The 12,585-nt window shown below is 50.5% G+C and overlaps 1 protein-coding gene across 12 annotated transcripts in view; it reads right to left on the bottom strand.

Moving 5' to 3' along the window:
• Nucleotides 1–76: 76 nt before the first annotated feature.
• The window catches only part of Cramp1 (cramped chromatin regulator 1), a 59,228-nt gene continuing 46,719 nt past the window's right edge, over nt 77–12,585 (bottom strand). For 9 of the 12 annotated variants that reach the window (XM_078024844.1, XM_078024836.1, XM_078024842.1 and 6 more), the window contains 10 exons: nt 11,724–11,905; nt 11,558–11,632; nt 9,438–9,519; nt 8,697–8,801; nt 8,286–8,464; nt 7,570–7,638; nt 6,968–7,199; nt 6,049–6,213; nt 4,740–4,885; nt 77–3,589 (listed from right to left, as the gene is read on the bottom strand). In XM_078024844.1, the coding sequence (XP_077880970.1) occupies nt 3,425–3,589; nt 4,740–4,885; nt 6,049–6,213; nt 6,968–7,199; nt 7,570–7,638; nt 8,286–8,464; nt 8,697–8,801; nt 9,438–9,519; nt 11,558–11,632; nt 11,724–11,905 (1,400 nt within the window). In that variant the 3' untranslated portion in view covers nt 77–3,424. The remainder of the gene's footprint in view (nt 3,590–4,739; nt 4,886–6,048; nt 6,214–6,967; nt 7,200–7,569; nt 7,639–8,285; nt 8,465–8,696; nt 8,802–9,437; nt 9,520–11,557; nt 11,633–11,723; nt 11,906–12,585) is intronic. The other 3 variants (XM_078024838.1, XM_078024840.1, XM_078024841.1) reach the window with 2 other exon arrangements.

The following is a 12,585-nucleotide window of genomic DNA, read 5'->3' as shown; positions in this document are numbered from 1 at the left end:
GTCCGCCCACTTCCCCAGGTGCTGTGCCCCGCCCCATCCTAGAGCACTCATTAAAAACAGGCGCAGAAGACAATGGTTAGATCAAGTATTAGTATGTATTTATGCACAATAAAAACATTTACAAGTTGAACCGGAAATTTAAACAGGAGTTTAACAATTTTTATTATATTAAATAACCAAAACACCTTTTATTCCCAAAATTGGTAAAGAATAAATAATATAATTTACAATATAGTACAAAAAATAACCAGGAAGGACAGGCATTCTGCTTTATACATACACTGTATATTTATAATCTATAAAACAAATTCACATCTCAAAACAAGCCAGAAACCTTGGATGATATGGCTTAACAATTATTAAAGCAAACAGCACTGATTGTGTGCCCCCGGCCACGTGCTGCAGCCAGTGATTCCCTATGACGGTAACACAGGGGTGGGTGGGTTGGTGCAGTGCTTCCAAGACCTGAATGACCTCACATGACAAGTTACTGGGAGATGTGGCGAGCCGGACAGCTGGGAAAGTGTACTGTGGATTTGTTTTTTTGTTTCACCTTTCCGTTTTTCCCCCATAAGACAAACTGCTGTATTTCCTCACAGATACATGTAACAGACCTTAGTGTTCAAGAAGCAGATATAACGATTCCCCTCCTCACTTGTTTTTCCAGTGTCTTGTACAGCAAGTTGACTCAAAGGTGTGATCTTCAAACTAAAAAGGACCTCCACTGACAGTGAGGTCACCGTAAGAATGAAAAAACAGACAAAACTCCAGGAGTCCCATGCTAAGAACCTGCAGGTACGGGAAGCAGATCTACAGCCTGAAGAAAGGTCCCCGAAGATCCCCACTCCCTGTGCAAGCACCCTAACCACTACAAGGTATAGAAAGAAGCACAAGCTTCAAGCATCTTCTCAAGGGCAGCAAGCTCATTATTCTATAGTCACAGTAAAGAATGAGGCCAAACACCAACTTCCTTGATAGCAGAGGTACTTTCTCTTCATCTTTAGAAAAGACAGAACAGCACGAAGTTCCCAGGCATCAGCAGGATCAGGGAAAGATTTTTCTAAGAAACTGATCTTAGATACTGCACTACCACTACTCCACTGGAAGATGCAGGGCCTAGAAGGCTTCTCTGCTAGTCTTTTAGCAGCTGCCTAACATAAATGTTTGGGATGGGAGAAAAGGCCTCCACTTTCTCTGCTACGAATGACAATTCCCCCTTAACCCAGTAAGCAAATGCTAGTGAAAATGCAGAATTCTCTGGAATCCCATCAGCTTCATTTCAGAAAGGACAGTTAGTCCACTCCACCCCCTAACCTGCCTGCCACTGGGTGACAAGTGCTGTATTCGGGGCTCCCAAATGCAGTCTACACAATTGGGTAGTGCTGCTACACCAAAAGCCTACAGAAGTGGATCCTAATCTCCATAGTTCTGCTCCTTTTACAGGTAGGACAAAGGGTGTGGTGTCTCAAGGTACTCTACAGGGGAAGCAGTTAGGGAAGGGTTGGCCAGCATGCTGCTAACACAATGCTTAATGGATTCTACCACCTCCAGTGGCGGATCAGGTACAGCCTCGGGTCCTCACCTGTAGTACAGACCCAGAGAGACATACTGATCTCAGCTCAGCAAGGTGCTGAATTCAGGAAGCCACATGGAACACCACATGCAACCAAGTGTTCAAACACCGCTGACCAAACACCACATTCCCCTTCTCAACTACTCACAGAGCAGGGGCCACAGCACAAGCTCTGTCAGGCCCTGGAGGCAAGAGGCCTCTTCACAGGCACCAGTGCCAGGAGGAACCTGGGAAGGGGAGGGGGAGGATGTCCCTCTGTGTCTTCCACTGGTGCCTGCAGTCCAGTACCGCTGCAGCAGCTGGTGAGACCACAGGATGGAGAAGGTCCACACCAAAGTTCTTTCCTTCCCCTCCGCACATTGGCTCCCTTTTTTACTACAGATGGGGAGAGACCAATGGGGGTCAGGGCTGACCTAGATGCCACTGGACAAGTTGGGGAAAAGGAGAGTCAGGAGCAGAGATGGAAGGAGGTGGGTCAGAAAGGGCTACTGGGTGAAGGGTAACCAAGTGGGGGCAGCATAGGCCTCACTTGCCCAGCACCATGCCACACCACATATGGCTAAAGGGTGGTTTATAAGCTTGTATTTCCTGAAGCTGAGAAGGCAGAGGAGCCTTGTTAGCTCCATCCTAGGGAAAGAAAAGATGCTAGGCTACCTCCAGAAATACCCACTAGCCTCTGTGTGGATCCAGGAGGGAGTCACCAGAAGATCACAGGGTGGTGAGCTCTTAGATAAATCCAAATCCTGCTCAGGTCCCCTTAATTAGGAAGAAGAAACTTGGGGCCTCAGTGCAAAAGCATGCCAAGGGACTTAATGTATGGGGGACATCCTGTAACAATGTCAGCAAGAGGAGGAGGAGCCTCTGAAGGACAAACAGGATGTCCTCTCTGCTAGGCAGATTGGCCTCAGGTGCCTAACAGAACCTCTCGGGAGAAGCTCCAAGACCCATTAGTGAAGTCTGGCCTGCAGTCATGTTAGTGCCTGGGGTATCAGTCCTGTAAAGGTAAAGGACATCTCAGATCACCTGAAAGGAACTTTCAGGGGGACACGAGGAGGAAACCAGCTACACAAAGGACTCTGTTTTTTCTTGTCTGTGTCTCCTAATTCTTAAAACACAAGAAAAACATTTTCAACCAGCTTAACAAAGTCCTACAAAACATACACAAAACCTGCGTTAAGACATGATTCCCTTCCCCCTTCCTATTACACCAGTCAGAACAAACCCTCCGGACAGGGGAAGCAGAAGGAAAGGGTCAGTGTTCTCGGGAGATGGCACTGGATATGCTGTCCTGGGACACCCCCAACCCTGCCCTGTCATCAGCCTTGGGGTGCAGACACCACCAAGCAGGAGCCTGAGCTGTGTCAACAGTCCCCTTTAACACTATCACAGAGGAGCCAAGTGGGGTGAAGGAGCATCAGAGATTGCAGCAGCAATCTCCCAACACACAATAACCATACCAACGCACAACCCTTCTGAAATGCAAGCTCTGGACTGCCCAGCACCACAGTGGAGGCACAGTACTGGATATCCCCACTCAGACTAGCATAGGCTTCAGGAAGGCAAGGAACCATTCCCACACCACAGCAGTCTCTGATATCAACCATTCTCAGGGTGGGTTCTAGCCTCCCGGGATGTCTAAGCTTCCGTTTGTTGGGATAGGCCTGTGACCAGCTGTTCCCGCATGATGCACATTCTAGGGTACAGATGTGCCCCTGTGACTATCTTCTAGAGATTCTGGACTTGACTTGCTTTCTCTGTAGTTTGAAGAGGGTTTTGTCTGCCACAAATGAGCACAGCCAGCCCAGTAAGTCCTCCTCTGTGGCTTCAGGATTCCGTTGCCATAAGGTGCGGTCACTGGGAGAGGTCACCAACCGGGGGGCCGCCTCCACCACTGTCGAACAGAACCTCTCGGCGGCCAGGATCAGTGATGGACAGCTCTTGGGCCAGGTCATTGAACCGAGATATGTAATCAATGCTGTTCTCATTCATCATGCACACCAGCTGGGAATCCACCACCTATAGGAGAGGGAACAAAGGCAGACCAAATCAGAGGACTGTGGCCTGCTATCTGAAATGACAGCAACTAGCAGTCAAGAGTGGACATCAGTGGAAACCTAGATTGCTGTCCCTCTGTGGTCTGAAAATTTGCTTCCTGCGAGTTTCCCTGGAGAACCCAGTGGGAACTGGGTACATCTGGCTGCTGGCAGCCCCTCCTTCCTGAGACATGGTGGAGAGAGTCCACAGATAGCAAACAGTACACCATGGAAGGCAGAAATTGAGGAGGAGCTGGAAGGCAGAGCAGGGGAGAGAGCCTGTCTTGGGGGTGGAGTCAAGAGGAGGACTCTCCAAGGCGTCACAGTTGACAAATGTGGGAGTAAGTCACAAGAAGGTGTGAGGAAAGAACATTTCCATCCACAGAAACGGCAAGTGCAAGACGCCAGGTATGTACAGGCTGTTCAAGAAATACAAGAAAGACAGTGGACTTGACACAGAGCACAAGACAGAGAGCGGCAGATTAGGGAGAATGCAGGACTCTGGCAGGGATTCAAGGGCTAGGATTTTATCCTGGAGGCAAAATGTGGGCTTGACAGCCCCCGTGGTTTACTGTCTGCCTTTGCCAGTGGGGCAGACTCCTCTTGAGCACAGGGGACTGTAGCAGTATCTGCACAGAGTAGACTGTGAATAGATACTCGTTAACAAATTGCACGATTAGTAAATGATTGAGAAAACTTTCTGGGGTTCCAAGAAGAGCTCCTGCATCCACTGAATTTTAAACTTCTCATGAACAAACTGAAATTTGTTTCAAAAAGTAGAGCAAATAGTGAGCCCCTCCCCCAGGCACTTGGCACCAGCTTCTGTCCTCTTCAACACACGGCCATGCCAACTTTACCTCTCCCAATAAATTGCTCACTCCGTCCTTTACTGAAATCCCATGTCAGACCATTCCCCCACAGGTGTTTTAGATCAACTTCTGGACAACGAGGGCTTTAGAGACCCACTCTGCACTGGCCTAGGCTTCCCAGGCCCTCCAGGCACCAGTGGTGACTTGGGTCTGAGGCCTAAAAACTCTCCGTCTGTCACTGCTTGGCAAGCAGTCTTTAATTGCCAGTCTCAGGAAGGAACTGGGGCTGGGCAGTAAAGCTCAGGTTCATGGCAGCACACTTACCTCCGCAACATCAGCCAGGGATCTGGACACAAATGAGTCCCGTGAGTTGCCATCCAACAAACTAGGACCAAGCAAGGAAGTGCCACTGTTAGCTCCAACAGGAGTCGGCAGCATCTTCCGACTCTTTTCTGGGGAGATGAAGCTGGCTGCAGGGAGAAGACCAAGGATAACACTGAATATAGGAGATGAACATAAGGGCTGGCTGGCCACCAAGCCAGGTCCCCTGTGGGCCTCCACCTGCATACTTACGCAAAGGGCTGTGCTCTTGCTAGACTAGCTTTTCTTTTCTTTTTTAATATTTAGTTGGTGTACCTTTATTTATTTATGTTTATTTACATATGGTGCTGAGAATCGAACTCAGCGCTTTACACATGCCAGGCAAGCACTCTACCACTGAGCCACAACTACAGCCTGTGGACTAGCTTATCTTATAATGACCTAAGAGCCAAATACGCCTGTCCTTTGCCAGGGTCCCCAGTGCTGCACTGTCTCAGATCCTCCAACACACACAAAACTTTTGACCCTTTATGTCAGAACCTTAGAACAGGCACAAAGGCAGTTCTCAACTGTCAGGATTTGTACTTGACTCTGTACTGTTACTGAAGACAACAGGAACCTATCATGGGGTGCTGGCTCCTCTGCACTCCCAAACCCAGAGCCCCCCCTGCCCAGTTGTGTCCACAGTCAGGACCAACCAAGTTCACTGTGTGCACAATATGCCCTGCTCCGGGTTGCTGTCAAGATGACCACCCCCTTGGGTTCACACTGTCTAAAGCCTCCAGAGGACTAATCCCAGATGTGCTACAGAAGCTCCTCCATCGCAGGCAAGGGCAGCACGTGTATCTTTTCCTGCATGCATGCCCCTTCCCTCTAACTAGTACTGGAACCCAGGGAGCAAACAGCTCGGGGGAGGGCAGACACATCCTGTGACGCTCTCATGTGTGGTTGACACCGTGCTGCAAGATGGCAACATCCACTTCAGAATATGTTACGGAGCACACAAAGAGAGAAGCTGAGAGTTCAAAGACGGCCAAATTCTTCTGACCTCAGCCAAGACTGGCAGGAGGCCCAATGGGGAGTGGAGGGGCGGGTAGGCTGGACTAAAGGGGCAACTAAGAACACAAAGAGTGCTCAGCCTCCAACAAGTTGTGGGCCACCAGGTGCACACACCTGTCAAAGCTCATGGTGAGCGGACACTGAGAAGTTATGTACTTCCCACCTCACTCATGCCTCATGTGTGAGAACACAGCACCTTCCTGACTCCAATCCCTGCTGGCCTGAGAAAGCAGATCATTTCCTAGATACTCACCAAACAAGCTGCTGAGTGAGGAGTCTGTGGAGTCACTGGGGTACCACTGGGGGTCATGGGTGGGAGAGGCAATCCAATTGGTCTGAGGACTACTGGATGGGGAGGGAAGACTCTTGGAACTGTCACTGCCGTTCAGTTTTGCTGGAGAAAGAGGGACTCCTTCACCTGTGAATCAAAATCCAGGGTCAAAGATGCTTTCCCAACTCACAGGCAAGGAGGCAGCAGGAGAGAGGGGCTGTGCACTGGTGAACAAAGGAGACCCAAGACACCAGCATGGTCAATAAGAGTCAGTAGGCAAGGACCACAGAATCTTCAGGGTGGCTTTGTGATGCAGAAAGGACATGATTCAGAGGAGAGCAACAGCAGCATCCACTGGCATAGGGTCAAGACCTGTGCCCAAAGCTTAGCATATACCTTCTCCATAATGCCTGCATCAGCCCTGGTCAGACACGCTGGGGGGCTGTGAACTCACCTTGTCTGAACCTGCACCTAAGTCATATCACCAAGGGACACACCACAGCCACCAGGACCACTGCTCTACAGAGGGAGGACTGAAGCCTTGACACAAAATCCAGCTACTTCCTGAACTGTCTGCCAGGATCACAATTAACCAGGAAAGGACTCCTTTGGACCCCTGGACTGCAGTGGGCCTCAGGGGCCCTCTGGCTCTCATCTCAAGGTCAGGAGCAATCCTACCAGACCACTAGCAGTCTAAAGTTCTACATGCACCTTCCCTGAAGCCACAGCAACTCCTGTAGGCTGCAGAAACCTGATGCTCAAGAATGACAGCTGGACTGGAATGTTCCCAGCAAGTCTGGCAAGTAGGTGGGGGCAGAGCCAGACCCCTCAAAGCAAGTCTGATTGCCTGGGCTGGTGGGAACCGGATTCTAGAAAGGATGACAAGGCCACTTGCTCTCACCATAGTGGCCAGAGCTGATGGCAATCTCGATGATGGAGTCGCTGATCTGCGTGGCAGGCTCCCCCTGTGAGAGCACATCCTCAGGGGGGCCAGGCAGGGAGATGTCCAGTAATGCGGAGACGTTGGGCGGGGAGAGTCGGGCGCTGGAGCCCTCTGAGCGCAGAGGGGTACAGAGGCCATTCTGGGGAGGAGTCTTGGGCAGCTCGGTTAAGGAGAGAACAGATGAACCCTGCTGAGAGGTAGGCATTGTTCAGACACAAGGGGCCACTCAGAACCCAAACAAAAAGACAAGCACAACCTAAGGTTCAGTTGGGCAATAGCGCAGGGTGCTAGCAGTGCCCAAGCCAGGAGGTCAGGCTGAGGTAGCCAGGCCCTGCTTCGATCACAGCCCACAGCTCAACTGTGGACACACAGGTGGTGAGTGGTTGCCAGGTGGGCAGTCACCATCAGACAACCCCCTCCTCCCTGGCCCGGAAGCCAGATCTGAGTAGACAGAATTGGGAGTTAGCCTGCCATTCACAAGGCAGCAGTCAAGGTGGGCAAAAGGAGAAGTCACTGAGCTCCACAGTGTGTCTGTCACTCAGCGCTGATGCATACTCTACCTGGAAGCTGTCTGTTGTTGTCTCCTGCTCTGGCCTAGAGGGGATGCTGAGGAATGGGTCCCTTGTGCCCTGCGGGAACACGAGACAGGCTGCTAAGTGGCTTACCCATGGGCTAGCGCTAGCCTGGCTGTGCTCCACAGAGCAGTTCAGGCTCCTGGGCCTCCTAGCACCCCAGGTGCCAATGACAAGTTGTGCTTCAGACTGGAGTGCTGCACAAACACTGTCAGGCCATGAGCCCTGCAATTAAAACTGATGTTTCAAAAAGCAAACTCAAGGCTCATTAAGAAATCAGCTTAAAAGCTCAAGCAGGCTGGGCTCCTTAGAGCTCCACAGGGTTGACCTACCTGCCCTCCTCAGGCAGCTCCCAAGTAGGCCAGGAAACTAGAGCTCCAGAACAATCAGGAGGGAGGGCCATAAAGACCACTCTCCTCCAATGCATCAAGTGCTTGTGATGCCAGCACAGGGAGGTCTCGAGTTGGCTGTCATCCAACTTGGGTGTGGCTCAGAGCTACCTTGCCATATATGTCTGAGCTGTGTATCCTTAAGTGTCCCACAGCAACCCTTGAGGCCTGCCTCTCCTGGCCTACGCTCCATGGCACACACTCACACCCTGGCACAGTGGCTTCTCCAGCCTCTCAGCCAGAACCCAGCCCCATGTCCTGCTTCTACTTAAGATGCTGGTTGCAATGCTGAGCAGCACTTATGAACACACTCACCCCCACAGGGGGAACGGGGTCTCCATTCTGCTGGGGTCCACTGGAATCCTGGCCCGGGGCAGTGGTTGTTACCTCATCTGAAGAGAGTGGAGAGATGCCAGACAAGCCCTCGGTAGCCAAGACCGGCAGGGGGCTCCCAGGGATAATGCCTGCACTCTGGGCTGCCAAGTCAACTGCACCTGGAAACAGGAGCAGGAGATCACACCTCTGTTCTGTGTCTCCACAAGGCATGAGGAGAAAGCTCAGGAGAGCCTCTCCCTCATACCTCACTTGGATGCAAGAGCCAATGGCTCCCTTTGAAGGGTAAGGAAACATCAAGGTTTGGAGAGAAAAAAGAATAAAATGCCTTGTGACAAAAACGTTACTCAGGAACCTCACACAGTACTGTCACCATGCAGGTTGCAGACTTACTGGCCAAGTGATTTGTGGCCTGGGGTGGAAGGACCTTGGGCACAATTGGCCGAGACAGAGCTGCTTTGGTCAAAGATGACTGGATGGGCCGGAATGAGCCTCTTCCTGTAAGGGGGAAGACAGAGTCAGATACATCATCCTGGCCTGCCTATGCCCTCTACAGACACAGCTAGATCTTATGTCATCCCCTTAAATGAGCTATGGGCACCTCAGGGGTGGCCAACGCATCAGGCCTTGGACTGACACTCTGCCACTATCATTTGGTTGTACTTTGCTAGGTCTTTTACAGTTGAAAAGTTAGCATGAGAAAGCAATTGGAAGCTGATGGGACTTGCAAGTACACATGAAATGTAAAAAAGACCAGTTCTGTCCACAGAACAGGGGCTTCACTGAAAAATTCTCAGGGTGTAAGAGAACTGCAAAGCGCCAGCCCCCTCACTGCAGTCACTGACATACAAGGGCACAATCCACAGACCCCAAGAACACCACTACTCCACAAAGTGCCTTGTTGCGCCAATGAACTGACTGAGCAAAGGTGCCAAAAAGGCCAGCTGAGCCCATCCCCAAGGATGCACCCACCAGAGGCCTCTGCCCTGCTAGCTACTGCAGCTGGCCTGACAGGCCTGTGCCAATGGAATCCACAGAGAACACTAGAAATGTGAGGCAGAGTGCCGTCTCCAGGCAAGGCCACACTCAGATGAAGAGGAGGGAAAGTAGGCCCAGAGAGGCCCCAGCTCTTACCAGCAACAGGAGAGTTGGACAAGATGGAGAAAGAGCACACATTGTGGGACTGATTTTCAGATGGTCTGGGGAGCAGCGTTCTCTGAAGAGAAAATGTAAATTATCAAGGCGGTAAGACTCCAATGCTGAAAGAGATCACTCCCCAAACTGGGTAACTAAGGAAGGCCTCATGTCCCAGAACAGTAGGTCCTCCCAGGGAACTGGACCTTCATTAGCAAAAACAAGGAGTGCTGCATAACCTGCCCTGTGTGCAGAAAACCCCTCTGAATTAGGTGGGTGTCCCCCATGACACACACACTTGTTACAGTCCCAGGTACAGGATGAGACAGAGCCTGAGCTGGCTTCCATGCAGCCATGGCAAGAGGGGAGAAGGGGCACCCAACGCCTCTTCACAGGGCTCCTCCTGAGGGTACCTCTCTGTGACAATAGTCCCCAGAAAATCATCACCCACCCAAATTGGTAGTGGCCACAGAACATTCACAGAGAGCATCTGCCAAGCTTGGCACAGTGGCCTGTGACCCCAGTGATTTGGAGGCTAAGGCAGGAGAGTCACAAGTAGAGGTCAGCCTAGGCAACTCAGTGACCCTGTCTCAAAATAAAAAATAAAAAGGGCTGGAGATGTAGCTCAGTGGTAGATGCCACTAGAGCCAACCCTCAGGACAGGAAAAACAACAACAACAAAAAAAACTGTCAACCCAAAAGTGTCCCTAGACACCTCAGCCCAGAGAGAATGGCACAGCTGCCATTCTCTGCTGGTGCACAGAAAACTTGGGTCATATAAAGCCTCTCCTCACCCAAAGATCTACCTGGCACTGGTTTTGGCAAAGATCAGAGGGCAGGTGCGGCCGGAGACAGCAGCGCCATGCCAAGGACTCACGCACAACCCAACACATGCTCTGTGCCCACTGCTCCAAAGCCTGGCCCAGTGCTAGACAAGACTGTTTCTGAAAAGGGCCAAGCAGGAAATATTTAGACTTTAGCCCATACTTGACCCTGCCCTTGTACTGGGAAAGTAGCAACAGGCAGGACTGACATGAATCACAGAACGTGTGTCAATAAAGCTTTACTTGCAAAAATGTTAAAAAGCATGAATATGATCAGGCATTAGGAAATGCTCAGAACAGACAGTGAAATCTAGGTGCCACGAGCTGCAGGGAGCCGGGGAGCACTCAGAGGTACTGGGTTTCCTCTGGGAGATGAAAATGCTCTGGAGTGGGCAGTGGTGGCTGTGCCTATCCATAAACACAGTGAAAGAACACTGAAGTGCACTCAAGTGTGCTCCTTAAATGGATAAACACTATAGAATGTGTAGTCACAAATAAATCTGTCTTAAATAAGAAATAGCAGGCTGGACTTAGTCCACGAGAGGTGGTACTGAGCCCTGCACTCAACGGCCATGAAGCTCATGCCCAATCGGGGACTTTCCCACCACTGCCAGAGAAAAGGATTAAAATACAAAAATTAAATGTTAGTATGAACCCAAAGCAGAGGTAAAGAGAAATAAAATAAACCATGGGCATCTTCCTTCCTAAGATCTTTTGCGCAATTCTTACTTCTAAAAGAACTAATCTTAAGAGAGAAAAAGATGTCTAACAGTCTAACAAAAGGAAACCTATTAATCCCCCCAAAAAATATACCCATGAATTTCTAAGGCCATAATTACTTCATAATTGCAGCTTCCCTTCTACCCTGTTTGCTGGAGCTTGAATGTGGCCCTGGAAGGTCCACCCAGCACTCCCTCCACCCAGCACTCTGGCAGAGGCCAGGCCTATCAATCTACTCCTTGCTGACTGCTGGCACCAGCTCAGTGTGTCTCATCATGTCCTGGGAAGTCCTCCAAGACTTCCAACCCAGCTCAGACGTTCTTAGAACCAGGACCCCAGAACTTTTGTCTTTTCTGCTCATAATTTTCAATGCAATTCAAAGACTATCTTTACTTATAGGCACCATTAAATTCACTATTTTTGATTTTACTTTTCCCATTCATAAGGAAAAGAAGCAGCAGTGATTTCCCCTATTTTACACCCTGAAATCCTAAGTCACAGAAGAAACCCAGTGTGTGCTGGCTAGCTGGGCCAGCGGTAGAGCCAGGGGCACGTGGACTCATGTGAGGTCCTCACCTGGACCACCAATGGCTTCCGCAGGTGCCGGTTCCGCAGTTTCCTGGGCTTTGGCAAAAAGAAGTCTGACTGCATCTGTAAGGGAGACAGCACACCAGCCCTGAGGATGTGCCCTCCATGGCATGGTGGCCCGGCCTGGCACGCAGGCGCCCGGCCCAGCACTCACACTGATGGAGTTTAGGTGCTGCCGGAACGTCAGCTCTGCTTCTTTGCTGGGGGAGAAGAGCTTCCCATGTCGGCTGTTGGGTGGCAAAGTCGTTGGGACAGCAAAGAGGCCACCATCTGAGTCACTGCTTCCTGTACTGGAGGGACCAGCCACCAAGAGGGGCCTTGGGGGATTCCTTAAACCTGGAAAGGAGAAGGGAAAGCCACATGCCAACACTCTTCCACACAACCTCTCCAGAGTGAAGGGAGTTCTGTTGGGTAGAAAACCTGGAAGGAATTCTGCAACGGCTCTTCAGCTGCCTGCATCTCATCCCTGGAAACATGGCCCTTCTTGCTCATGGAGGTTTTTGTCCCCAATGAGGAAACCATAGGCCTCCTAGAGGACAAGCATGCCACAAATGGTCAACACTTGGTGGACAGGACAGGGCCATCCACTGCTGGACTTCTCAGAACTAGCAGCACCTTTAGGGAATCCCAAACAAACCCAAAGTGACAGAAGGATCTGAGAGCCAACATGCCAATTTACCAAAGGGGGTCAATAGGTGGATCTGTCATCTGCTGACCCCTGATCTAATCTCTAATTTTATGGAAAACAGATCCTGAAGTAATAGGACAGAAAGCACTATTTAAAAAGTGCTCTCCCTGGAATGCACCCTTCTGCGTTCTTGGCCAGGCCCCGCCCCTTACTCTCTATTAACAAAACTGTGAGACTGCACTGATACTCAAAGAGTCCACAGTCTGGGCTCATGAAGCATCAGGGTGAGTTTCAGAACTGCAGCCCCACTACTCTGTAAGTGTTCTCCATCCAGAAAGAGACAATTAAAGAGGACACAGAACTAAGAAATTTACAAGTAGAAGCAGGA

This window comes from Ictidomys tridecemlineatus, chromosome 10 (genome assembly GCF_052094955.1).
Source record: "Ictidomys tridecemlineatus isolate mIctTri1 chromosome 10, mIctTri1.hap1, whole genome shotgun sequence".
NCBI lineage: Eukaryota > Metazoa > Chordata > Mammalia > Rodentia > Sciuridae > Ictidomys > Ictidomys tridecemlineatus.
This window is presented reverse-complemented; position numbering and strand designations above follow the sequence as displayed.